General features: G+C 38.4%; 1 protein-coding gene across 3 annotated transcripts in view; it reads right to left on the bottom strand.

The window, feature by feature from the left end:
* LOC150091546 (matrix metalloproteinase-2-like) overlaps positions 1-14,704 on the bottom strand; it is a 178,590-nt gene extending 163,886 nt beyond the window's left edge. The window contains exon 1 of one of the 3 annotated variants that reach the window (XM_090384516.1): positions 14,157-14,704. In XM_090384516.1, coding sequence (XP_090240642.1) covers positions 14,157-14,282 — 126 coding nt within the window. In that variant the 5' untranslated portion in view covers positions 14,283-14,704. The remainder of the gene's footprint in view (positions 1-14,156) is intronic. The other 2 variants (XM_090384512.1, XM_090384519.1) reach the window with 2 other exon arrangements.
* Between the last annotated feature and the right edge of the window lie 10,571 nt (positions 14,705-25,275).

Genomic DNA, 25,275 nt, shown 5'->3' with positions numbered 1-25,275 from the left:
TAAATACTATATATATTAAACATAAAATGTGTATATAATATTTCGGGACGAGACTACGTGTTCAGTATATGTAACCCACTGCACGTAGTATCTCGTACCCTGATATGTACTTAGCACCCTCCTGGCACTTTGCCGTCCCGGGGTGGTTTCCTTATGGAAATAAACGGATAATAATAATAATAATAATAATAATAATTTGCACGTGTTCTTCGGTTGGTTTGCCTGCCTGTTTGCTGGACGAAACACCGTTCCGGGTTTTTCGTCCAGCAAATATGGACGTGTTTTGACCACAGATTCGGGGAATAAGAATAGAAGTTCCTTATTGTTATTCATATTCCCCTATAAGAATTCTTTCCATTCTTGATTGGGTCGAACCTAGATGTTTTTCCACGCGGTATGGAAGAATGGTGAACGCAGCCACTTCGTATGACTCGCATCTTTGTCTAAGGACTTCAGAAAAACGTGCGAAGTTAATTTTGCTTAAGGGCGATACCAGGGTTTTAAAAGGGATCGTGACGCAAAAAGGAAATTCGAATCTGGTGGGGCTCCAAAAAAAAAAAAAAAACAGGATAGATGAATTGGAGAAGAAAAAGAATCAAGAATTAAGCAGACCCTTCGTCCCAAAAGTTATTTCATGGTGATCTCAGAGAAATCCGCTTTTCATTTTTGGGCGGCAGGCTAAAAACAAGATATTGATTTAAAAATATTCAAATAACTTTATTAAACCAAATAATGTTACATGATATTGTTAATCATGCGTATAACAAAAAAAAAAAAATTCCATTTACCCTTGTTAAAATGAAATGGCTATTGTTTTACAACAGAAAAATTGTTTCAGACGATCAAAATAGGTTGGAGTGTTGCTATTAAATATATTTGCGCGTAATACTATTAAAATAACATTAATGATTATCTGCGACAAAATCAAGATCGTGAATGATGCGGTGCATGTCGCGTGTGCATAAAAACAATGTGTTCGTAACTTCCATTTATACTTTTTTCGATTACTTTCAGTAAATACTTAAACAGTCCGAAGCTCCTCTATAAACCTGCTGAAGTGATACTTTGTGTATGTGTGGTTGACGATGAATACTGAGTTAATCGGTTCATCAGCCTGCAGAATACCGATAAGTTAAGGTTCTCATACAGAAACAGAAGAATCAAAAATGAACCATCATAATACGAAACACTGGCTTTCAAAATCATGCATCGAAAGAGTGTATGAATGGGATTATTTCCTTATTACCTTAATAAAAAGGATCCAACACTAATGCATAAGCAAAAATTATAGTTTCATAAAAATAGTATAATTATTCACCTAATTAATTAAATTGATTCGTTTACGCTTTGAATTGTTTGATTTAATCTATAACTGAGAATAGCATAGGCATTCTGACCTTCAAATGGATTTGTTTAAATAAATAAAATTACAAACTTCCCTCTCACGTTGAACTTTGAATCTTTGAAAGATAACATTCTACGCATACGAAGAATGGAATGAAAGTACTTCGTCACGCGCAACCCAAACAAGCACTAGACGATAACACATGAAACTGTGACCTAGAGGCAGTCTGTGCCAGGAATAAGGAGACATTGTATTTCACTCGCCCACGGGTAAATGCTCTGAGCCAGTAGCAGTTACTACTATCTTTTTTTATCCCTGGATCAACATCGTTCCGAACTGCAGGTGCTATAAGAAAGTTTAGTGAGCTCTTTTCAAAAATTCATCTTACCATGAAAATATGGATTATTATTGAATATGAAAGCATGAAAAATCCTCGGGGAATTAACACCAACTATGTACCCTCCACTTCTTGATGATAAATTATTTCTAATTATTATTTAATCATTTTTCCTGATGCTTTACTATTATCTGTAGGGTGCCTCCTCGCTCCCCTTCAGGATTGTTCTATTGTGGTACAAAAAAAAGTATACTTCTCTTTGTTCGTGTACGTTTAAAGTATACGAACAAAGAGAGGTTATAGCATACGTTTGCACATATGTACAGGAAATGCTATGAACTGAGCCAAATTCCTGAACTTGCCAGATATCGTATATCAGACTGACTGGAGCTGAAAGTGGGGTAAAAAATTCCGACTGACAGATAGCTTTGAACTAAGTGTGTTTCATGATAGCCACATATGAGGATTATCAGGTCCTAGAATTATCAAAACCGAATATTACATTCCGATTTTCACTACCTCCTCCCCACCAAAAAAAAAAAATTAGAAAGAGAAGACGTTTATTTGAATCGCAGTGAAATTGTGATGTTTTGAACTTAATGTTTTAAGCTGCCATAAGGCATATAAAGTTAAAACTTTATATGCCTTATGGCAGCTCATATCAAACGACTTCATTATTTTGTCCACTCTCTTTCTCATTTCTTTTTCTTTTTCCTTTTGTACAAACTTTTTGCTGAATTGTACTGTCAATAAGAGGCTTTGGAAGTCATCATAGCATTTCAGGAGCATTCCAATTGTTTTTTCCAATAATTTAAAAGAGTAATTAATAAATTATAAAATTTATTGTAATTACTCTTTTAAATTATTTTTGTGTATCATTCTAAATAGATACTTTATGAAATTTGCAGTAATGAAATTCTCTTGGATATAAGCCGAGACACGGTTAGCAAACATTTAAATATAACACAAGTATTTCAATCGTCTGTGATTAATAATGAATCATTACTATTTGTAATGATTCATTACTTCACGGCCTTTTGGCCGTGAAGGGCATTAAAGATTCTCTCTCTCTCTCTCTCTCTCTCTCTCTCTCTCTCTCTCTCTCTCTCTCTCTCTCTCTATCGATTAAGTGCATAGCAGCCGTGTCATGCAGTACAGCAACGGTTACTTAGTGAACCCTGTAAAGTAAGTTCCAGTTAAGTCCAGTAACAAGTTACGTTCTTGTTTATTGTTAATGTTCTAAATTTCAAATGCAACAGCGAAGCGGCCACTTACTAATAGATGCCCAGTGCTTGAACCAAGAATTTTTCATGTTTGTTCATCCTCCGCATTATCCATTTATTATTCCAGTAAGCGCACTACCACAAACAGTATTTCCTGGATTTGAGCCAATTATATATTGAATAACTTGAGAAAGCACATGTGTTGGAGAAAAATTGTTCGATTTTATAAAAAAATTTGAAATAGGTTGGAAAATTCATTCACTAGTAGTAGAGTTGTTACAGGTGGCTACGGAACGTGAACATACCTAGAAAGTAAATTTTAAAGTTTAGTGATCATCTGAATTTTTCTTTGTCAAACTGAAATTGAAATACGCCATAGTTGGTTTTGAACTAATGTCAAAAGATAATTGACTTGTGTATTACTAATTGAGCCACTCATCCACCTACTGAGTAAAATAAAATTTTCTCTTATACTCCTGAACAGCCACATAAGGTCAGAGAAGTTTACAAGTTAGAGAGTGTACAAGAACGACACTGTATTTAGCAGTCACTTGAACGAGAACCACGCATGTGGTTCCCGCGAATGCCGTATTTAGGAGATTCTACTGTGTTTATTTATATGGTGTAGTATGGTATATTATGTTTGTAGACTAGTAAATAACCTTGGGATGAAATTGTCCAATTTTAGAAATAGTCCGGATGTCAGGACCTCTGACATATGGGTTATGTCCTTAGGCTCCGACTGAAAGCCTTTTAATGTGAACACCGAAAAGATTCCTAGAAATGTGACGCCAGGTGCACTACACACACGTGCACACAGCGCTCACCTACTTCGCCACTTCAGCTATATTTGTTCTCCACCTCGGGCAGGCGATATCCGAGAGATCGCAAGAGAATAGAGCTCAAGTAACAAGATAACTTTTGTGGTAGAGTTTGCCTCTCGCAGGCTGCAAGATAAAAACGTGCGAAATTAAATTATATGGCATCGGCATATGCTTCTGTACAAGAATATACTGGGAAAGTCGGCAGTTTTACGCAGTTTGAATCAGAGAGGGAGAAAAAATTACTGTGTTGGTATTTTAAACAGTATTGTGCATAACATATATTCTCTAAAAATATTTTTCTACTTTGTGTGCGTATTGAATAGAAATGATTACTAATCTTAACTTATTCGTAGTAAAAAAAAATGTATAAAAACTGGCATATTTTAATTAGCTTGGACAAAGAAATTCTGAAACTCTGCCATCCCACCCATAAGGAACAGAACTCTAATTCTGTCGAGGAGCTCCTTGTGGCTGAGGATGGTGAAATTCGAGTTTAATTTCGGAATGAAAATGGATCAACGCTGCTCTCTCTTAGCTGCAATTATGCCCTCCTTCAGCGCGTTTCTTAACGGCTAGTTTCGACAACGTTAGCTTTGATCCATTATCATTTTCAAAAGCAGTTTAAATTTTGTCATTTTATCGTTTGTTTCGTTTTTGATTTATATCTATTAAAAGAACGGGTTCCAGCCTTTTCAAAAATTATTCAAAATAAGAATACTTGTATATACGATGAATATATAATGGTTCTTTAAACTCCTTGAAAAAAATTTTAGTGCTGCATTTTTGCGGATATGTATTTGAATATCGAAACGGAGTTTACTGGCTTATCTAATTTTAGCCCTTTTCTACGATTGTCCGCAGCAGCATCGAAAGCCAGCAGGGGTTCCTGGGACAAACAGCCTCACAAGCCCGGCTGGCCATTCCCCACAGACTGCAATTCAGGGCTGCAATGTCCAGTCCCAGGAAATTGCTCATATCCACTTCCATTTCCTTAAATGCTGATTTCCTCTTCCGAGAACAATTTATCCTCAAAGCACAAGCACAGGAGGAAGTGACCGGACGGGAGAGTGACGGGATGGAAAACGTGGACAGGATGCAGGACACCCACATTATAACCACTGCAGCGAAAATGGCGATGAAAAGGAAGGAGCCATGCCGTGATGGACCCCGGAGTTACAAAGACTACGAAAGCAAGTCCAAATAAAGAGAACAGAATACCAGAAGGCGCGGAGAACCTGGCCACCGGCAGAGGTAGCCTATCTGACACATCAATACCAACAACTACGCAATGCCTACACTGAAAAAATAAAGGAAAATAAGAGAGCCTCCTGGGAGAGACCGGAAATGAGTATCCCTGAGGGGGGTATACAAAATAAGCACAAAGGTATACAAAATAAGCTCAAGGATCCCTCACCACAACATGGGATGATTTAATTAATAACATTCTAAATACAATCATTCTAGCACCCCCAGACATCCTCAGTAACAAGCAGGGAGAAATCTCCCAAGCGAAGGAGGCATATACATAGCAACAAATGGAGCGGCCCTTCACCATGGGAGAGCTACAAAATACTGCGGCACAGATGCGAAATAGGAACTGCCCGGGACCGGAACTCCTGGAGTCGGAGCTGATCAGAAAGGCTGTAGAACACATAACTGGCCTTCTGCTCAAACTATTAAATTGCTGCTTGCAAGCGGGGAAATTTCCGACCTCCTGGTCGGAAATTTCTTTCCTGGTCGCAAATCTAAAACTCATCCTGAAGAACCGTAACAAGCCACCAGAACAACCGGATTCCTACCGACATAGCTTTACTGACTACCCTGAATAAACTATACAAAAGGATGCTGCATAAAATAATTATGAGCCACTACAAAGCCGCAAACCTGGAATCACCAAAACAATATGGATTCAAACCGGGATTAGTAGTAGTGGCATAGTATTTAGGTTCAGGCGCGACCGGTGGTTTCCCACATTATCAACCATAGAAGCAGTCCAAAACCTTACATTCAAATCAATCCAATGCGATAGGAAGTACTTCCTAGTCATCGCAGTGGACTTCGCCGGGGCGTTCGACACCCTATGGTGGCCGAGCGTCCTCGGCCGGCTCCGGGAGGCAGCGCTCCCAAAAAATCTCTACAAGTGTATAAAGGATTACCTAACTGACCGAAGAATTGAGGTGGTAACACCTTTTCTAAAAGTGGCTCGATGGGTCCGCAGGGGCTACCCCCAGGTCTTTGACGACTTCCTGGCTCAGGACTTGGGCGAAATGAACTGCCAGGCCTTTGCTGACGATTTGGTTCTGATAGTGGAGGCGGACTCTAGATTGGGCCTGAAGACTCAGGCAATACAGGCGTTACAGGATTGGGCAAAGCTACACATGTTGAAGATCTCACCCACGAAGACGAACTCTGTTCTACTGAAAGGGGTGCTCGACATCCGCAGACCACCACAAATAAAGATAGCAGGAGCAACCATCAAACTTGCAAAACAAATATGATACTTAGGAATTACAACTGACAGTAATTTATCCTGCACCCCTCACATCATCCACCTGAAAGAAAAACTAAGGAATTACGCAGCATTAATAGCAAGTCTCACACAGGGACTGGGGATTAAACAGAAAAACCTTGTCCTTGTACTACAAAGTAATTTTCAACCCAGCCATTACCTACGGATCCCCGATATGGTACCAAAAAGCAGGAACAGTAGTAAATAAAAGACACCTGGACACAATCCAGCATAGCATTATGCTCATCATCTCTCGTGCATGCAGAACAGTGAGCATGCACGCCCTCCAGGTCCTGACAGGAGTCCTCCCACTGGACCTGGAAGTGATTCGCTGCGGGCTGATGTGTCACCTGTCTAAGGGAACACCCATTACAATCTATGGACTCACCCTAGAACCAAACAACTGCAAAGCAGAAAAGCATAGAATCGTAGCTCACCTGCTACAGCTGTGGCAGGACAGATAGACAACATCAAACAAAGGTGAAGTGACGTATCCAAAAGCCCCCCCCCCCGTGGTTTACCCCGGGATTAAATGCAACTTACTTGCTAACGGGCCATGGCCCATTCAAGTCAAAATTGAACACGCTGTGTATAACGGACTAGCTAACTTGCACCTGCGGCGAGCCTGAAACATGGCATCATATTATACACGACTGTGAGTGCTATGAGGAACACAGACGCGTACTAATAACTAAAATACAATATTTACCAAAAAACCAAGAACACCATCTCTTGAACACAGAAGACGACTTTCTCGTGCAAACCGGCTTTCAGCCGGTTTGCACGAGAAATCTTCGACCGAAGAAGAACGGAAATTGCCATCCGCAATGAATAAAAAGAAATTTCATACTCGAAGAAAATCGACCACTCCACAAGACTGCAAAGAGCAAGAGGAAATCAAAATGAGCATGGAAGAAGACAACCCCGACCGAATTGAGGGCACAAACGGATCAAAGGACCCAACAAAGATCAAAGAAAATAGCAAAGTGACAAAGAACCTGGTTAGACACAGCCACAGGAATTACCCGACGAAGATGAGTGCATGCAAACAAACCAAGTGACAAAAAACCCGGACAGGACATAAATGCAGGAACTACCTGCGGTACGCCATATGGCGGTCTGAATAGGACTCCCTAGCCCTATTCACCTTTAATTCCCAATCCCCTGGCAGGGGGGAGACGGTTTCCTTTTCCTCCCTCCCCTGCCACTCCCTGCTTCTCTATTCCTGGTGGGGCATGGGCCTGCCCCACTGCTTTTGGGGACACTTACTCTGTTGTCCCCCATACGTCTGACTTTCCTCCCCAGTCTTCAGTTCCCCCCCACTCTGTCTATACACCAGCGCATGTCCCACACAATGTCAAAAATTAAAACATGTCCAAATTCAAACCGCTCACGCAAAACCCTTTCGGCTTAAACCTTTTTCTGCGATTATTCCCCCACAATTTTTTTTTCCTTTAGGCCTTAGCCACTGAAATCTCAGGAAACTAGGTGGCAGGACCTTCCAGAGTAAAATATCAACTACTGGGTACCTGATCTGCCTCCACGAGGCTAAGTGTGGGCAGCGTTGGGCTCCAGCAGAGGCCTAGCGGCTAAATGGCCAGAAGAACAACCATACCAACACTAAACTTACAAAATCCACACACTTTTAAATCTCTGGCCTTTGCAGTGAACTGTTACACCCACAATGAAAGCAAAGCGGAGATGGGGGGGAACCTCTGGTGCCGTTAGGCACGAATACACTTTACACTTTTTTTCCTCCAGTGGGACAAAGAACAAAGATAGCTTAGTTGATTTCAGTCTTTCTAAATCGCACTCCTGTCTTATATCTCACAAAAAAAGGATTCTTCTGCTCCTATGCGTATGACACTCCGATTTCTAGGCAGGATCATATATCTCTATTGGGGATTACCCTGACTTCTAATCTTTCTTGGCATAAGCACATTACAAATATTGCTTCCTCTGCATCTAAAAAACTGGTGTTTCTTTTTTTGTCGCTCTCGGCGTTACTTTTCTTCCAAACAGCTATTCAATCTGTACAAATCTCAAATCTGCCCTACCATGGATATTGTTCCCACATTTGGGGCGGTGTCCCCAAAACCACCCTCAGACTTCTAGATTCCATTCAAAAGAGAGCAGTTAGATTAATTAATGACTCATCGTTAACAGAGTCTCTACACTCTGTCTTATAGACGTTCTGATTCTGTTGCTTGCCTTTTCTATAGATTCTTCTGAATTGGCTTCTATAATTCCTGCTTTCTCTCTTTCAAAGCAGTCCGAACACGTGCCGCAACCAGTTAACATTCTTTTACTGTCCAACTTGAAACTCGCAGAACCAACTTTTCTTCTTCCTCATTTAATCCTTCAACTTCTATTTTCTGGAACACTCTTCCTTCGTTATGTATTTCTTGAAAATTACAATTTACAATTCAAGTATAATGTCAACAAGTATCTTCTTCCATCTTCTCACCCTCCAACCCATGCACGGTATTTAGTACTATAAGTTTTAATACCTCTCGTGTTTGAATTTTTCATTAAAAAAAAAAAAAGAGATTTATATAGAGTGAATAATTGTGCAGAAGAAAAGTAACACCGAGAGTGAAAACGAAAACCCGGTTTTTTAGACGCAGGTGAAGCAATATTTGAAAGAGATTAGACGATAAAGAGATCAAAAGTCAGGGTAATCCCTAATAGAGATGTGCGATCTTGTTTAGAAATCTGAGTATCATCGAAGATAAGAATAGAAACAGCAGACTCCTTTCTGCGAGATATAAGACAGGACTGAGTTTTAGAAGGATTGGAATTAACTAAGTTATTTTTGCTCCTTTGGAGAATTACTTGGAGATCAGCATTTAAGGAATTGGTGGTGGATATTAGAAGTTGAAGATGTTTTTGCAGGGCAAGGTTTCTCAAACTGGAAGGTGAAATGCAATATGCTATCATCAGCAAAACTATAGATAGGATTTCCAGTGAGCGGAAGAAGGTCGTTAATATATAAGAGGAAAACAGTGGGAGAACGAACTAAACCTTGGGAAACACCAGCATTACAGACAGAAAACGTCCAAGAAAAAAAATTACTTTATAGTTCCAACGCTACAAATGATATTCGCAACTGAAAGTCACAACTTTCTGGTCCGTAGTTCACAACATGACAGTTGTGAACTACTCAGACATTCATTGGCCCCTATAGCAACTAGAACAGGCAAGAAAATTGAGTGTTACAGTTTCACTCCGGTGCCACTTATAAATTAAAAAATACAGTACGTCTTATTTGAAATACAGTATACAATGGCAATTTCTGCTTAGGTTGTGGTAAAATTGATCTTTATTGAATATCAGCTTTGTGTTCAGTGAACCTCTCCAGCTTGCTATCATTTGATTGTTGAGTGAGTAAAATATACAGGGTGTTTCACAAAATGTGAATTCAGAACCAGAAAAAAATTAAAAATACATGTGTCTGATTCTAAATAGGGCTGTTTGAATTTGTATAAAAAAATGGCAATGAACTTTTCAACGGTGAAAACTAATAAAAAATAATAAGAATGAGCAAACACATACTTAGTAAAATGTTTATTCATTCCAGGTACATTCTTGCTGATTCTTATTTATTTTTTATTACATTTATTATTTTTTTTTTTACCATTGAAACCTCTATACCCAAATTCAAACACCGATGGCTCCGTAACCGTCCAGAATCGGACATGTGTTCATATGAAAGTTTTTTTTTTTTTATTATTGTTTTCATATTCTGAATCGATCCTGAAAGTATGGCCCACATGTTATGAAACACCCTATATAGAAAGAATGTAAATGACGATTTAATTAATTGAAGCTATACAAAGAAAAGAACAAGTTAGTTAATGTACACAGTGCTTTACATTTCAGGTCCTTTCAATTTTTTTTAAAATTAATTGATTTTTTATTTTTTATTTTTCTGTGATTAATAGAAATGAAACGTAAATATAGTTATCTCCTTATCAATTAATTACTATGATTATAATTTTATAGAACACTTAATATAACTCTATAGTTTTATGTTCTCTAAACTTGGCCGTTCAGTGCCCTCATGGGTAGACAGTTGCGGTAATCACTGTCCTCCCCACATTGGGTGAAAAACACCTGAATTCGAATCCCGCCAATGAGGCAAAGATTTTTATGGATCTTTTTCACAATATGGCTGAGTTAGTCGGTCTTAGGCGAGGGAAGCATGGTTTTTTCCCTCCCAGAAACTTGGGTTTTTCGTTCAGCAAACATAAAATCGACCACAGAACACACACGCAATTTACAGGCATAATATATACGGCACAATATGGTCTAAGTCGCCGATGCGCCTAAAGCCTTACAGCAACCACCCAACCAACCGTTCAGCTTAATTTCAATTGTATAATATTTATTAGTCTCTCCCACATAGTTTTAAGTCTCTTTTCGGTCTGTATATATGTCTGTTCGCAAGCGACACCATGTTCGCTAATCTTACATAACGATTCACGGGAAGCGTACACGGATTGTCTAAAGCTAACAATATCGCATTCAAACTACATTTCTGTTGGTCCGATTTTATTGAAATTTTTAAAAGGGCTCAAATAAAAAAAAAAAAAATGAAAATCCGTCCGCTGGGAACTCCTCTGTTACATGCGAACGTACGGACAGACAGACGGATGGACATGGTAATGACAATAGGTGCGTATACATATACTGTATATGCGAACGAGCCTAACTAGAAAGCCTCATACGGATTACTGTAAACGGTGTGAGGAAACTGAACAAAAATCTGAAAGAAATAATGTGCCTGGAAAGGTGTTATGGTTGCAGTATGCTGGAGGCTGTCATAAAAAAAGGTAAAGTGCAGCCATTATCAACCCACTGCAGGATGGATGCCTCCCCAACAATTCATGCTGAGGGAAATGGACCATAATCTGCCACGCTGGTCCAGTGCGGGTTGGCAGATCGACCGTATTCAGGGGTTTGAACCCCCGTCTACTCAAAGAGCGTGTGCTACTGCCCTCCCGCTCCTGACCACTCGGCTACGGAGCTGTCATACCTCTCATCATACTAATCCATCAACCTGATTCAGTTTATTTTTTATTTCCCTGCTACCGTGATGAGCATATACTAGTAATACATTATAACCATTAATATGGACACTTAATAGTACTAAAGATTAAGTTTAAGTTATGTAAGGTAAAACCATAATAAAGTTAAAAGTGGGATAAAAGTTAAAACTTCAGTATGAGTCTCTTACCCATGGACCTTTGCGACAGAAAATGATGGACAGATGTAGCTCCAGTCCGCTGCTTCGCGTTGATTGGCTGCTAATCATCACAATTTTGAGTTAGACTGTTAGAATGAATGCTGGCTGTTTGGCAAGCGAGTAGAGTCGGTAAACTTGATTTCATTTATAGTATGAGTTTTCATTTCCATTAATGAAAAAAAGTCAGGTTAGATTTACTCCACTAAATTTGGGACGGATTCAAGCGAAAAGAGGTGCATACTAAACATAATTTAACCCCGGGGGCCACATCTGGTGAGTATGGGCTTGGCACACCCAGGGTCCTGAGCTGGATATCATCATTCTTCTCTTTTTTGGTGATTCCCTTCTACTTTTGACTGTCTCCCTCCCTCTCTTTTTTTTTTTTTCCCTGGTGCAGCATAAGCCTCAGGCTTCCTTGCACCATATGACTATTAATAATAATAATGGATACAATTTTTCGCTAGAGTGCATCCCGAATTTGGTGGCGTAAACTAACATAACCTTTCTTACTAGCGACTGTACAGGAATGTACACTAAACATTGTTTTTTAGTTAGTAGCCAATTACCGCGAAGCAGTGGGCGAACTACATGTGCCCATCATTTGCTATCGCAAAGATCCGTTGGTAGTCTCTTACCGAAGTTCCACAAAACCCGATTAAATTATGAATTAAAAAATAATAGTTGTGCCATTGAAGAAATCATCTAAAAGCAATATTACAAATATAATTAAAATTCACAAAAATATGATTTAAATACCATTGTCGCATTAATTACGAGTAAACTTTTGTAATCTGCTCCGCTTAACAAGTAAAGCAGAATAAGTTACAATTTATACAAAATATAAAATTTATTTATTTTTATTGCTTATTAATTTTTAATTAAAACTTCTTATATAGTGGGTTAATCTCCTCCCTCCCTCAATGCTGGAATTATTTCTTTACAAAACGAAGTATTAAATGAATTCGGGTATGGCTGCTATTTCTGAAAATTAGCTTTTGCTTCATGAATGAAAAAAATATATAAATTCTATCTTTTAATACAGTTTTCCTTTGTTTAAAAAACAGAACAAAATTCATTCCTCTTTAATGTAGCTTATGTTATAATTAACGGAAAAGAACACCGATAAGATTTCTAGTATACTTGCAGATCATAATGTATGATGAGCTGTAATTTTACTAGCTTAAAGCTAGTAAAATTTAGCCTTAACTCAGTTCATACTGATATGTTGCTATATTTAGTTTCTGATATATTGATTTTTTAAAGTGAAATAAAGATATGAAATATTTGAATATCATCGCTGATAATGGAAGGCAAATTTTAAAATAGAATAAAAACTTTCTGTTTATAATCAGGGACAGCTACATAAGACCAGAGGGTTTACGAGAGAGAGAGAGAGAGAGAGAGAGAGAGAGAGAAAGAGAGAATACAAGAACTGCACTGTATTCAGAGCTACGATCAACTTAAATGCGTGTGCTACTGCACCCTCGCGTTTGACCACTCAGTAAACGGCGGTCCTCTTATTATCATGGGAGAAGTGATTTTAGTTTATAAGAACGCGCTTGATCCTCTGCATATTCAGAATGTCTAATGAGATTTGTGAATAAAACGTATATATATGAGAGAGAGAGAGAGAGAGAGAGAGCGAGCACTTTGTAACAGGAACAGACTGCCTGAAGAATATCACGAATTCATCTTATGTAATAATGTAGGAAGGGTTTAATTTTTTTTTTAATAATAATAAAAAATGTACCCCAGTAATGAATGGAGCCGGTTACAAATATTCCATATCTATGGCTGGGCGATTTTATTGTTTTCCTAATAAATCAATGAAATATCCTCGAGGGCGTTAAGACACCAAAACAGATACAGTCCATTTGATGTTTTCAAAGAAAGTTTTGGTGCTAGTCCAGTCCTGTTTCGGAAACGTTAAAAATGAAAAGAAATCAGAACAGGTGTTCCAATAATTGGGTATTTGGGGGTGGGGGGGGGGGTGGAGAACAGCGCGGGAAAACAGTAGCCCGGACATCGTGTAGGTGGCTCGAATCAAGAGGGTAAAGAGTTATTGGAGGAAAAATATAGGCCTACTAAGGCTGTTTCGCCCTGGGCTCACAATTCTGCTACCGGCAATGGTCAACTTTGTCGCTAAAATTACTAAACTAATGGAAAAAATAATAGAAACTATACCTTTGTCTATTACTCTGTGGCCCTTATGCTTTATATTAGTTTTCTTAATCATAGGTTTTTAATAACGCATTTCTTAAGAACTTTCTCCTTTCTCTAAAAGCAAAGGAGTCTACAAAAAAAAAAAAAGCTATTGCAGCAGTATCCATTGCTGCTGCTTTGCACGCTTTGGTGCTTTTTCATCTGGTTTTAAATCTTTGGTATAATATTATATTTTAAAAATTTATATCAAATTGGTGTATTTAAAGAAAACTAAAACAAAATATGTTAATTATGCACATTACAGACAAAATATTTAAATTATCCAAATTTTAAAAAACAGTATTAAAGGCACGGGAGCTAAAAATCTCTATTCGTGTTTGATACATTTGTTTGAGAGATTTATTGTCTTTTCTATAAACCTATCAATTGTCCTAGAGGGCGCTAAAACACCAAAACAAATATAGACAACTTGATGTCAACAAAGAAAAATGAGCTATGTTTACTCACTACGGCGTGGGAGATAGCCGAACTGGATGTTGGACTGGCAGCCGGTAAGCCTCTGCTGAAGTGGCACACAGCCACCACTACTGCTGTACACAATAGCAACCGAGAAAGCGGGCAGGAAGATTCCATTATCGCATTACTGTTCTGCAGTTACTCGGCCTCTTAGGCTTAGGTATAGTCACTAAGTACACGTTGATTATGACGTTCGCAGCAGCGGAACCTGGCTTCTTGGCGCCGTTACTTCTCGACCTCATCGCTACGTTTCTGTCGGACTTTCTCCGCGAGGATATACTCGTGAGGCTTCTTCGTTGCCCACATGTGGCGTCAGTAGTAGTGTTAAGTGCGTGTGAGTGTGTCCCTAACGTTCCTTGGCCCCTTACTAGCCTTCTCGGCGTTCGCTCACTGCGTAACTTAATCCTCTTGGCGAGGCTGTTTTTGGGGCGGTGACTGCAGGAAGTTGGCTGTGGTATGGATGTTAACCAAATGACTTGTTATTAGTTTTCCTCTCTTATGCTTTTATTTCCCCTTTTCTCCCTCAGTCCTGCATACACATACCCACTTCAGAGGGTAAAGAGTTCACGAATTGGTATTAGACTTCTAGGAGCCCAAACTGCTATGAGAAAAGTCAACAAAAATCTATAGAAAATAAAATTTTCTTAACAAATACCTCCGTTATGATACCACTGTATTACTGAACCGTATTGTTTCCTCCGGAGATGTATACTTCACTGCGTTGCTTCCTCGTAATACAACAAACTACTTTTATTTTCTCCACTTGTTACTTAGCATGTTCACGTGTACCTGTTTACTCTGCTTGTAAGGAAAAACACACACGTATTGAAAGGATCGTATTAATCATATTCTTTACAAATGTTTGCTTTCAGCAATTGTTGACAAAAATCAATGATTGTACAATAACAAAAGTCACTAATTATAGAATAACAAAAACCAATGATTATAGAAAAGAATATGCATAATATAATATACGTAATTCAGTATTACCGAACTGTGATTACTTGGTTGTCTTATGGGGTTTTGATGACGACTACTTCTGTTCATGGTGTTACTTCATATGATCTTTATCGTCCCTCGAATTGTGCGGTTTTCATTAATTTTCGATTTAGTGCATTTTATAATTTGACACCACATTTCAGATAACACAGGTCCAAATTCGATTTCGTGTTTTTCCGCGCTTGTATGACGCACACACAAGCCTAGGTATGTAGAGATGTGTAGTATCTCATGTACGGTGGTTCCTAAATGCTAGTTCAACCTCGCCGTGGTTAACTGTGATGATACAGAAACTCTGCAGAAAGGCCAGAAATGCATGTAATGCAATGTTTCTGCTGTGCATACGTTCTTATATTGTTTAGTTGTTTCTGGCCACTTTGCTACCAAGAAGCAACAAGCACCAGGGAGGTGCGTTCTCGTGTCTACTCCACGAGGAGGCTGGCCACAACTGAGAGCGAACCGCAACAAACCTCGAGTGTCACGTACTGAACGTCCAAACCATTCAACAAAATTAGCAAACAAAATAAAATAACAAAAAAAAATAAAGTAGAGGCATGTGATGCAAGATATTTAGATCATTATTATCATGTATTACAACCTTTTGAAATAATTGCAAACTTTCTTCATCATACAGGGTACATTCAAATAAAACATGTTTCCAGTCTTCGTAAGCTCCACAAATACAAGAGCTATCCTCCACTAAACCTAATTGAAATGAAATAATTTAGCTTTTATAAAGACCCATGACCCGTTAGTATAAATGACATTTTCATTGTTGGATAGAACTACATTGGTTTATTTTTCCAATAATAAGTACAGCAATACCCCACATAACACTGATAATTGGTACCGAAACTATTCCGTGTTATGTGAAACCGTGCTAATTGAGTTATAATGATAATGGATTTTAGTTGAATGCGTAGCAGAGAAACAGTCTATAAACAAATTATTATAAATCTATAAAAAATTTGCTCTTGATAGCCAATTAAAAGGATTTGAAATAAAAAAATATTGTAAAATTTTTTTAATGAAAAGGAAACATCATGAGAGATGATAAAAAAAACTTTAAAAAAGGCGGTTGTTTATTCTCAGAGTTCGTCTTTGTAGCATCATAGATCTTGTAAAATTTGCCGTATCTTGATGCTATGTTCAACATTCGGATCTCCACTCATAATCGCCTCGCAGGCCATGTCAACCCCCTGAAAAACTTTCTCCAATTCTTCTGTTGAAAATACTTTTGGTGCCACTTTAGAATTGTTTTCCTCTTCTTCATATGCAGTTTGCTCATCAATTTCAAGGAGAGTTGCATCATCTAAGTCACTTGTACGTGACTGCATGTGAGTCAATGCAGTCACGTACATTGACAATGTCCAAATTTCCAAATCCCAAGTCTTTTCCGATCTTCACAATATCTTCGGCAGTCGTCTGAATATGCGATTCAAAACCAATGAAATCATTTACCAAATGGGCAAAACATTCTGCCAGACAATGCACGTTGTTGGCAATGATTTCTAACCAAGATGCGGATATATTTTTGATCGTATTTAAAAGGTAAAAAATAAGTTGTGAAATAAAAAGTTTGAAAAGATGTCACGTCTTCTCGTCAAGATGAAATAAAGAATACTGAACACTGTTGCACGTTGCAGCTGACTGCCTGAGGGGAGCTATTGTCACATGTGCATGTGAGACAATAGAGTTGGCACCGCAGCATATATGTACCTACGACAATGCAGCATATGTGCAGAGTACGTGTCTAGGCTATTGAATGAGTTTTAATATGTACAGTAAATTTTCCATTTAAACTTAATTGAAAACCGTGTTATAGTGAAACCCGTGCTGTTTGAAGCCGTGCTAAACGAGGTATTAATACTAAGAAAATAAACGCACAAGGCGTGATACACTACGAATTAGAAATTCACTACAGAACTATCAGTTATACACTGAGTGATCACTGAATTATGATCACCTACCTAATACTTCATAGGTTCTCCTTTTGCCCTCAGTACACCAGCTATCCGATGTGGCATTGATTCAACAAGATGTCGGAAGCGTTTGGGAGTTATGGCCAACCAAGCTGTGTGTAATGCGGTCAGCAATGCAGGTATGGAGGTATTTGGTGTATCCAGACGCCTGATATGCCTTTCCATATTGTCTCACAAGTGCTATATTGGATTGATATCGGGGGAGTTCGGAGGCTAATCGATATGTTGGAAGTCAGAACTGTGTTCCTCAAACAATTCCTGCACAACAAGTGCCTGATGGCTCGGCGCATTGTCATCTTGGAAGACACCGTCGCCATTCGGGAAAAAGTGTAACATAGCGGGGTGTATACAATCAGCAAGCAGTTGACGATAGTGGAGACCACTGATACGTTGTTCCACATGCACCAGGGGTACAAGTTCCTGCCAGTGAAACATGCCCCACACCATACAACCACTCTACCGGCCTGCACTTTTGATATCTTGCATGATGGATGAAGAGCCTCATGTTGTTGATGCCAAATCCGTACACGACCACCCACGGTGTGGAGTATATAACGTGACTCATCCGACCAACACACTTTCTTCCAGTCTTCTAACGTCCAACTTGCATGCTCTTTGCACCAGGCGAGTCTTTTACGCCGATGAACCTTGGTTAGGAGAGGATGCCGTGGAGGTTGTCTGCTGGTATAGCCCATACGTGCGAGCGTGCGACGCATGGTCATGCCAGATATTGTTCTGGGTTGGCCCATGTTGTATTGGGTAGTCAACTCTTCAACAGTGCTGTGCTTGTACGAGTTCGGACCCGGCGCTCACCTCTAACATCAACCTTTCGCTGACCTTTGCAGTTTTGCCGTCGGGTCGTTGTTTGACCATTTTGACGCCAGTCCTGGTACACTTTAACCACTGGTGTATTCGGGCCGGAACGAACCGGAACGACGTTCCGGTACTTTTTTCTAAATGTTTGTTTATTAAACTACACGGTCCACCATTAGATTTATGGAATCGCAAATTTTTATGTCCGAACTTGGTTGCGGTCTCATCGTTCTGCTATTGACCAACAAACAAAAAGGGTAGTCACACAAGAATACGTAATCGATCCTGTATGGGAATTTCTATGATTCTTCTAAACAGTATTTTTTATATTATTTTGGAGTTTTTGTCTTTGTTTTTTACTTTTGAAATGTTTATTTAATAGTTATGAATAAATACTGAACAAACATTACAAACATAGCAATACACCTCTGACTTTAACTACGGCGGCTCACGAACACCCCACCAGTTCAGCCGTTTGTGAAATCGAGGCACCAGCTCGTCGAGCACCCACAATCTGTCCTTTATCAGAGTCCGATAAATCCTTGCTTTTACCCATCACGCTCGGAATTTTACTACCTACTGAACCACTGACACCTTATCTATGCTACGTTGGTCGACTAACTCCACACTGTCATATCTCACATGGTCAACGGGTCGCATTCAGTTTTCATAGGAGTAGTCATAATTCAGTGATCACTCAGTGTATTTCATAATACATAGACTTTCAGAATAACGGCACTTACGGGGATTCAAGATGCCGTTATTTCGATTTTTCCGTTATCCAGAAAGTTTTACTTTTAATATATTTAATGCAAAAATAATAAGGCTAAATAAGAAATAGAGAGATTAAGCATGCAACTTTATTAACTACACATAAAAAACAAACATGTTGACCATCCAATGTTATATTCTGCCATTAATACACTCCTACTTATGCCTGTTCTATTTTCTATTATTATATCAAGTTTGTTACTAAGCTTTAATGTTGTTCTTTTCTTCTTTGTATGAGGTTTATTAACTTTAGGAGCCATAGTGAGGGGTTTTTAATTTAAAATAAATATAAAACAGCATTATAATTCGTTAACCCCAGGGGTTCACATCTGGTGAGTGTGGGCTTGGCAAACCAGGGTCCTGAGGTGGATATCACCATTCTTCTCTTTCTTGGTGATTCCTTTCTACTTTCTCTCTCTCTCTCTCTCTCTCTCTCTCTCTCTCTCTCTCTCTCTCTCTCTCTCTCTCTCAGGGTAACTCGTGGAATTTTTTTTTTGGTTGGTCTAGCATAAGCCTTAGGCGTCCTTGCACCATATGGCTAATAATAATAATAATAATAATAATAATAAAACATCACAACCAGGCCAATCCCATCATGAGAAGAATCTTTCAGGGAGATTCCCTGAGCCCATTGTGGCTCTGTCTAGCACTTAACCTGCTGTCGGCGCCTCCGTAGCCAGGTGGGCCGGAGCAGCAGTGCGTAGCACACGCTTCTTGATTAGACCGGGGTTCGAGCCCGTGACCACCAAACACGGAGGATGCGGAAATTTCAGGGAATGACCACCGCATATCCCCGGAGCAATATGGCCTTAGTTGCTAATGCTCCTTAAAAAAAAAAAAAAATCCAAAAAAAAAAAAAAAAAAAAACTGCTGTCCACTAAGCTCAACAGTAGCAAGTATGGATATAACCTCAAAGAAGAAAGGAAGAACCTGTACACCCTCATCCACCTGATGTACATAGATGACATTAAGCTCTACGCGAGAACCGAGAAGCACCCCCAGCAACTACTCCAGATCACCAAAGAATTCAGCAATGATATTAGGATGGAATTTAGTCTAGAGAAATGCAAGACCCACGGATTGCACCAGGGAAAATTAGTGGGCCGAAACTACCAGCTGCAGACTGGTAAAGAGATCGAAGCCATGGTAGAGGGAGAGGCCTACAAATATTTGGGGATGATGCAGGCTCAGCAGTTACAGCACAAGGAAATTAAGGCCTGCCTGACCGAAAAATACCATCAGACTCAGAAGCGTGCTGAAAGAAAAGCTGAACAGAGGGAACACAGTTAACGCCATAAATACCTATGCAGTCTCAGTGCTAACATACTCCTTTGGGGTCATAGATTGGACTAACACCGAGCAGGAGGATATAGTGAGAAAGACAAGAACAATGATGACCAAGAGCCGCCAACACCACCCAAAATCTGTCGTGGAGAGACTGACAATTGCCCGGGAAGAAGGAGGAAGGGGCCTGATAGACCTCATTGAGCAACAGAAGACAGCGATAGTTAACCTGAAGGATTACTTCCAGAAACACACAGCAGCACTCCACCAGGCCATAAGGAAGATAGACAAGTGGTATACCCCACTCAACCTAAGCGAGGAGTCCCCCCCCCCAACCAGGAGGTACAAACGAATCTAGAAAGATGGGCAGAGAAGACACTCCATGGCAGACACTACAATGATCTCCATCGAGATCACATAGATAAAATTGCTTCCAATGCATGGCTCACGAGCGGGACGCTCTTGCCCGAGACTGAAGGATTGATGCTCTCTCTCCAAGACCATGTAATCAACACCAGGAACTATAGAAAATACATCGTCAAGGAGCCCAGAGTGTTCGATGACACGTGTCGACGATGCCACCTGGCCTCAGAAACGATCCATCACATCACCGTGGGATGCAAGGTGATCACCCAGACCGAGTACACTCATAGATACCATCAGGTAGCCAGGATAATACATCAGAAGTAGCAAGGAAATACCATGTAGACATGTATAGTATCTTATGTAGGACGGCATAATAAAACGTCAATTCATCTCCGCCTTTGTACACTGTGATGATTACAGAAAGCACTGTAAAAGGCCAGAAATGTGTGTAAAATTATGTTCGTGCAGTGTGTGTGTGTGTGTGTGTTGTTTTGTTTTGTTGTTTCTGGCCGTTTTGTCACCAGGCAGGCGATCACCTGGAAAGCCTGCCCAGTGTCCGTCTACACCACGGGGAGGTAGGTCACAACTACGCATGTATCGCGACCGCCCTCCGAACGCTCTGGTTTACCAGCTCTTACTGCCCTAATATCAGAGAAAAAAAAAATAAAAAAAAAAAAAAAAAAAATATATATATATATATAATAAAATAAATAAAATAAAAATAGAAAAAAATAATAATAATAAAATAATAATAAAAAATAATAATAAAAATAATAAATAATAATAATAATAATAATAAAGTACTTATATGTAAGAAAATAATAAAAACTAGATAATAAAATCCTGTCCATCGGGCAGCCCAAACCCAGGGAACCACAAAAATAAATAAGTAAATAAATACAAATAAAAAGTGAAAAAAAAAATAAATAAATAATAAAAATAAAATATAATAAATTTTTAAAAAAATATAAAATAAAAAATAAATAAAAATTTGAAAAATAAAAATAAATAAATAAAATATAAAATTGAAAAAAAAAATAAAAATAAAAAGAGAAAAGAAAAAAAGAGGGGGGGGGGAATATATATCTGATCCCGCATTGGCCAAAAGCCAGTGCCAGCAGAGGTCTCCACTAGGAAGGCTAGGAAGTATTCCATAGTTGAGTGAGAAGGCGTCTCCGGCGATCAAAAGCATGATGAGAAAATTCTTGCAGGGACTGAAAATTTTCTGTGGTGCCCAGGAAGTCCGGCTCATTTCCGGGGACAGTGATACTGGTGGAGAGAAGAAGGTTCTGTCGAAGATCTAGGTACTGATGGCAGTGGTATAAAATATGTTCCCAGTCTTCTGGGTCACCACAAGAACAGAGAGGTGATTCAGCAAGGTTAAAAGTTGCAAGTTTGGCATTAAGGGAGCCATGACCAGAAAGTAAGTAGAGAGTGTACAGACCAGGATGAAACCATTTCTGAGTGGACTCTAACGTGGCAAAGGTGACGTTAGGGATGAACTTTAAAGTAACAAGACCCTTAGAGGTAGCGGACCATCTGTCTTGCCAGCTCTGCATCAAAATATTCCAACAGCGTCTTTTCTCTGCCTTGGGATCCACAGTGACATCGATGGTGATGCCAAGAAAGGTGACAGGGACAGCGTGCCTAATGTAGAAGCACAGGCCTCGGAAATAAGAAAGAGATCGAGGGGCAGACAGCCGTTAAGGACCTGCAAAGCAGGAGTAGACACAGTCCTACAGGCCCTGCACATTGCTAAAAGCATTTTACGTTGAATGCTGTGAAGTTTAGTCTGTACCAGTGTTTCCCAACCTTTTTTTTACCATGCCCCACCTAAGTCTTTCTAAAATTCTGATGCCCCCTATGTAACGTTGGGAAACACCGCTATACATATTTTTTATATTCAAAAATTGAATTATTCCCTAAATGAAGCCTAATTACAACTTGTTCAGGACACAAAACTTAGGTTTTAGGAAGAAATCATTAGGAAATTATTAAGAAAAAAACAGTAAGTAAATTTTCAAAACATATAATGGACAACTAAAATTCAAGTACAAAATAATTTATATGAAAGATTTTTTTATAATATTTTAATTTTTAGTAATTATTATTTAATTGTTTAATAATTTCAACATTCCATGTGAAGTCACTTCTAGATGAGTGCACTAAATTTAGTGAGACCCTTGTGCTTGATGCTTGCCGCAGAGAGATTTTATATTGGGCTCCAATTTAGTCAGCTTCAGTCTCAAGTCTCCCCGTTTTGTGATATCCAGTCGATTTCTTTTCTTTAGGAACAAATCATTTATGGCACTAAATCCACATTCAGCTAAATATGAAGATGGAAACGGTAACAATAGCTCTCTTGCAAAGTTGGTTGAATTTGGGTATTTAATTTCTGTTTCATCACAAAGCCATGCCATCGCTCCTTTTATATTGAATAAAGTTTTAACTGACTCATCATTTTGCATTTCTGAGAGTTCTTCTTGGTACTGCATTGATACATCAGACAAATCCACTAACATTGGTTGCATCATCCAGGTTGGAAAATCAATTTGTTTTAAATCAGAAAACCTTTCTTTTAAATCAGCGGACAGAATTTTCAGATGATCGACAATAACAAGTACAGCGGTATCAGTCACTTCACATTTTTGCAGCCAACGAAACTGTTCAAAATTTTTGTTAATATATTTTTGACATAATTCAATAAATGTAATGAAACCAAATATCTTCGCTTTTGCATCGACGAGAGTTTTATTTGTTCCTTGAAGTTGTTTATTTAATATATTTAGTTTTTCAAAGATATCGGCTAAATAACTCACAAATGCTTTACCATCGACCGTTAACAGATGCTTCATTTCAGGTTTGTCACTTAAAAAGTCACTAATAGTATCAAATAGTTCCATGAATCTTTTCAAGCAGTTCCCTTTCGAGAGCCACCTTACTTCAGTGTGAAGTAAAAGTCTCACATGGTCTCCATTTTGTTCTTCACAAAAAAGCTTGAAGAGACGCTCACATTTGGCATTAGCTTTAATAGCATTGACACATTTTATAACTGATTTTAGTACTTCATGAAGAACAGGCGAAATATTTTTAGCTACCAAGTTTTCCCTATGAATAACACAATGCACAAGAAGCATTTCTGGATTCTCATCTTTCATCAATTTTAAGCAGCCATTTTTCTTGCCCATCATATTAGGAGCACCATCTGAAGCGCAAGATGTTATATTTTTCATTGGTATATTATTGTCATCTAAGTAATTTTTTAGCTTATTATATATATCTTTGGAGGTAGTGGTGCTCTCTAATGATTTACAGAATAACATTTCTTCAGCAAAATTACCTTTATCAATATATCTCACATAAGTTATCAGTACGGCTTCACTGTCTCTCAAAGTTGATTCATCCATTTGCACTGAGAATTTTCTTGTTTTCAGCTTTCCAACAAGTTGTATTTCAATATCTTCACTCATTTCATCTATTCTTCTGCTAACAGTATTGTTATTGAGTAGCATAGCTTTCACGTCTTTGTCATCTTTTTCCAGAACTGTTTTAAGAAATGCTGATATTGATGGTTTGATTAAATTCTCTCCTATAGTATGATTTTTCCCAGATTTAGCAATGAGTAAAGAAATTTCATAACTAGCCTCAAGAGTACGATTGACAGTTGCAGTATGAGCAATAAACAGAGACTTTAATGTTGCTCTTTTTTCAAAATTCTTCTTTAAAGTTTGAAAGTAATCTAAATCTGAATTTACATGAGCATTATGTTCGCCTTCAAATGCGCCTCAAGACGACCTCGCTTCATTGATTCGTTGGTCAAGCATTGTTGGCATAAAAGACAAAAAGGTGACCTTTCATCGTGGATAGCGGGTATGAAACCAAATTTTAAGTATTCCTCTGAATACTGACGAACTTTTTTTTTACTTGCACTACTCATTTTACTGCGCAACTGAAAGAAATAAATATAAGATAAATCAAAAACTAAAAATAAACTATGCATTAAAGTTAATTTAATTTTATTTTAATATATCAAAATTAATTATTAGTACGCTTTTTGAATGAATAAATCACACGAATTACTGAATTCGGGCTATTAAATCTGTGGTCTCTGTGAACAAGCAGATAAGTCTAATTTGTCAAAAATGAGATAAGTGCACTATAATAAAGTATTTATTATTTACTATTATGTGACACGCAGCTATCTTCGTTATTGTAGTTTTAGCGTGAGTAATAAATATTTGTATATTCGAATATATGCGTGTTTATATGAGAGTGTGAAGTTTATTTTTTCTCTCCTGCAAATTCGAGTTTTTGGACTTATTTGCTTATTTACTGAGACCACAGAAATACATATATGACAAATACATACCATTGTATATCACGGTTCTTCATTAATAATAATTCTGTGCGTGGACAAAGTAATTTTTATTTTAATCTGAGATCGTCAAACCTATCCAAATGTACAGTCACGATGCCCAAACGAGCGTTTGTATGAAAGGAATTACCTATTTCATATAACATGCTGAGTTTGCGGTAGGCTACAGTAGACAACCACTTTGCTTGCACATTGCATATGCCATAAGCAATCGTCCAATACAGTATGTACTATTCCTTCACTAGGCATAGTAAGCAATACTCTCCGAGCAAACTGTAGTTGATATTACTCCAAACTTTCAAGTGCAGCTCTATAGAAAGTACAACATTTAACGAATGCTTATTTAAAATTGAGATACCAACAATTCTTCTTTTGTACAAGTTAAATCATAGTAGGCGGTTGTTTTAAACTCTAGACGAGCAATTTTTGAATTGCCCCCCTGAACAATCAAATTGCCCCCATGTGGGGCGTGGGACCCACGTTGGGAAACACTGGTCTGTACTGAACAAATTGGTAGAAA

Source organism: Mastigoproctus giganteus, chromosome 1, assembly GCF_048544385.1.
Source record: "Mastigoproctus giganteus isolate SK-2022 chromosome 1, ASM4854438v1, whole genome shotgun sequence".
Lineage (NCBI taxonomy): Eukaryota > Metazoa > Arthropoda > Arachnida > Uropygi > Thelyphonidae > Mastigoproctus > Mastigoproctus giganteus.
Note: the sequence above shows the minus strand (reverse complement) of the source record. Positions and strands in the feature narration are given on the sequence as shown.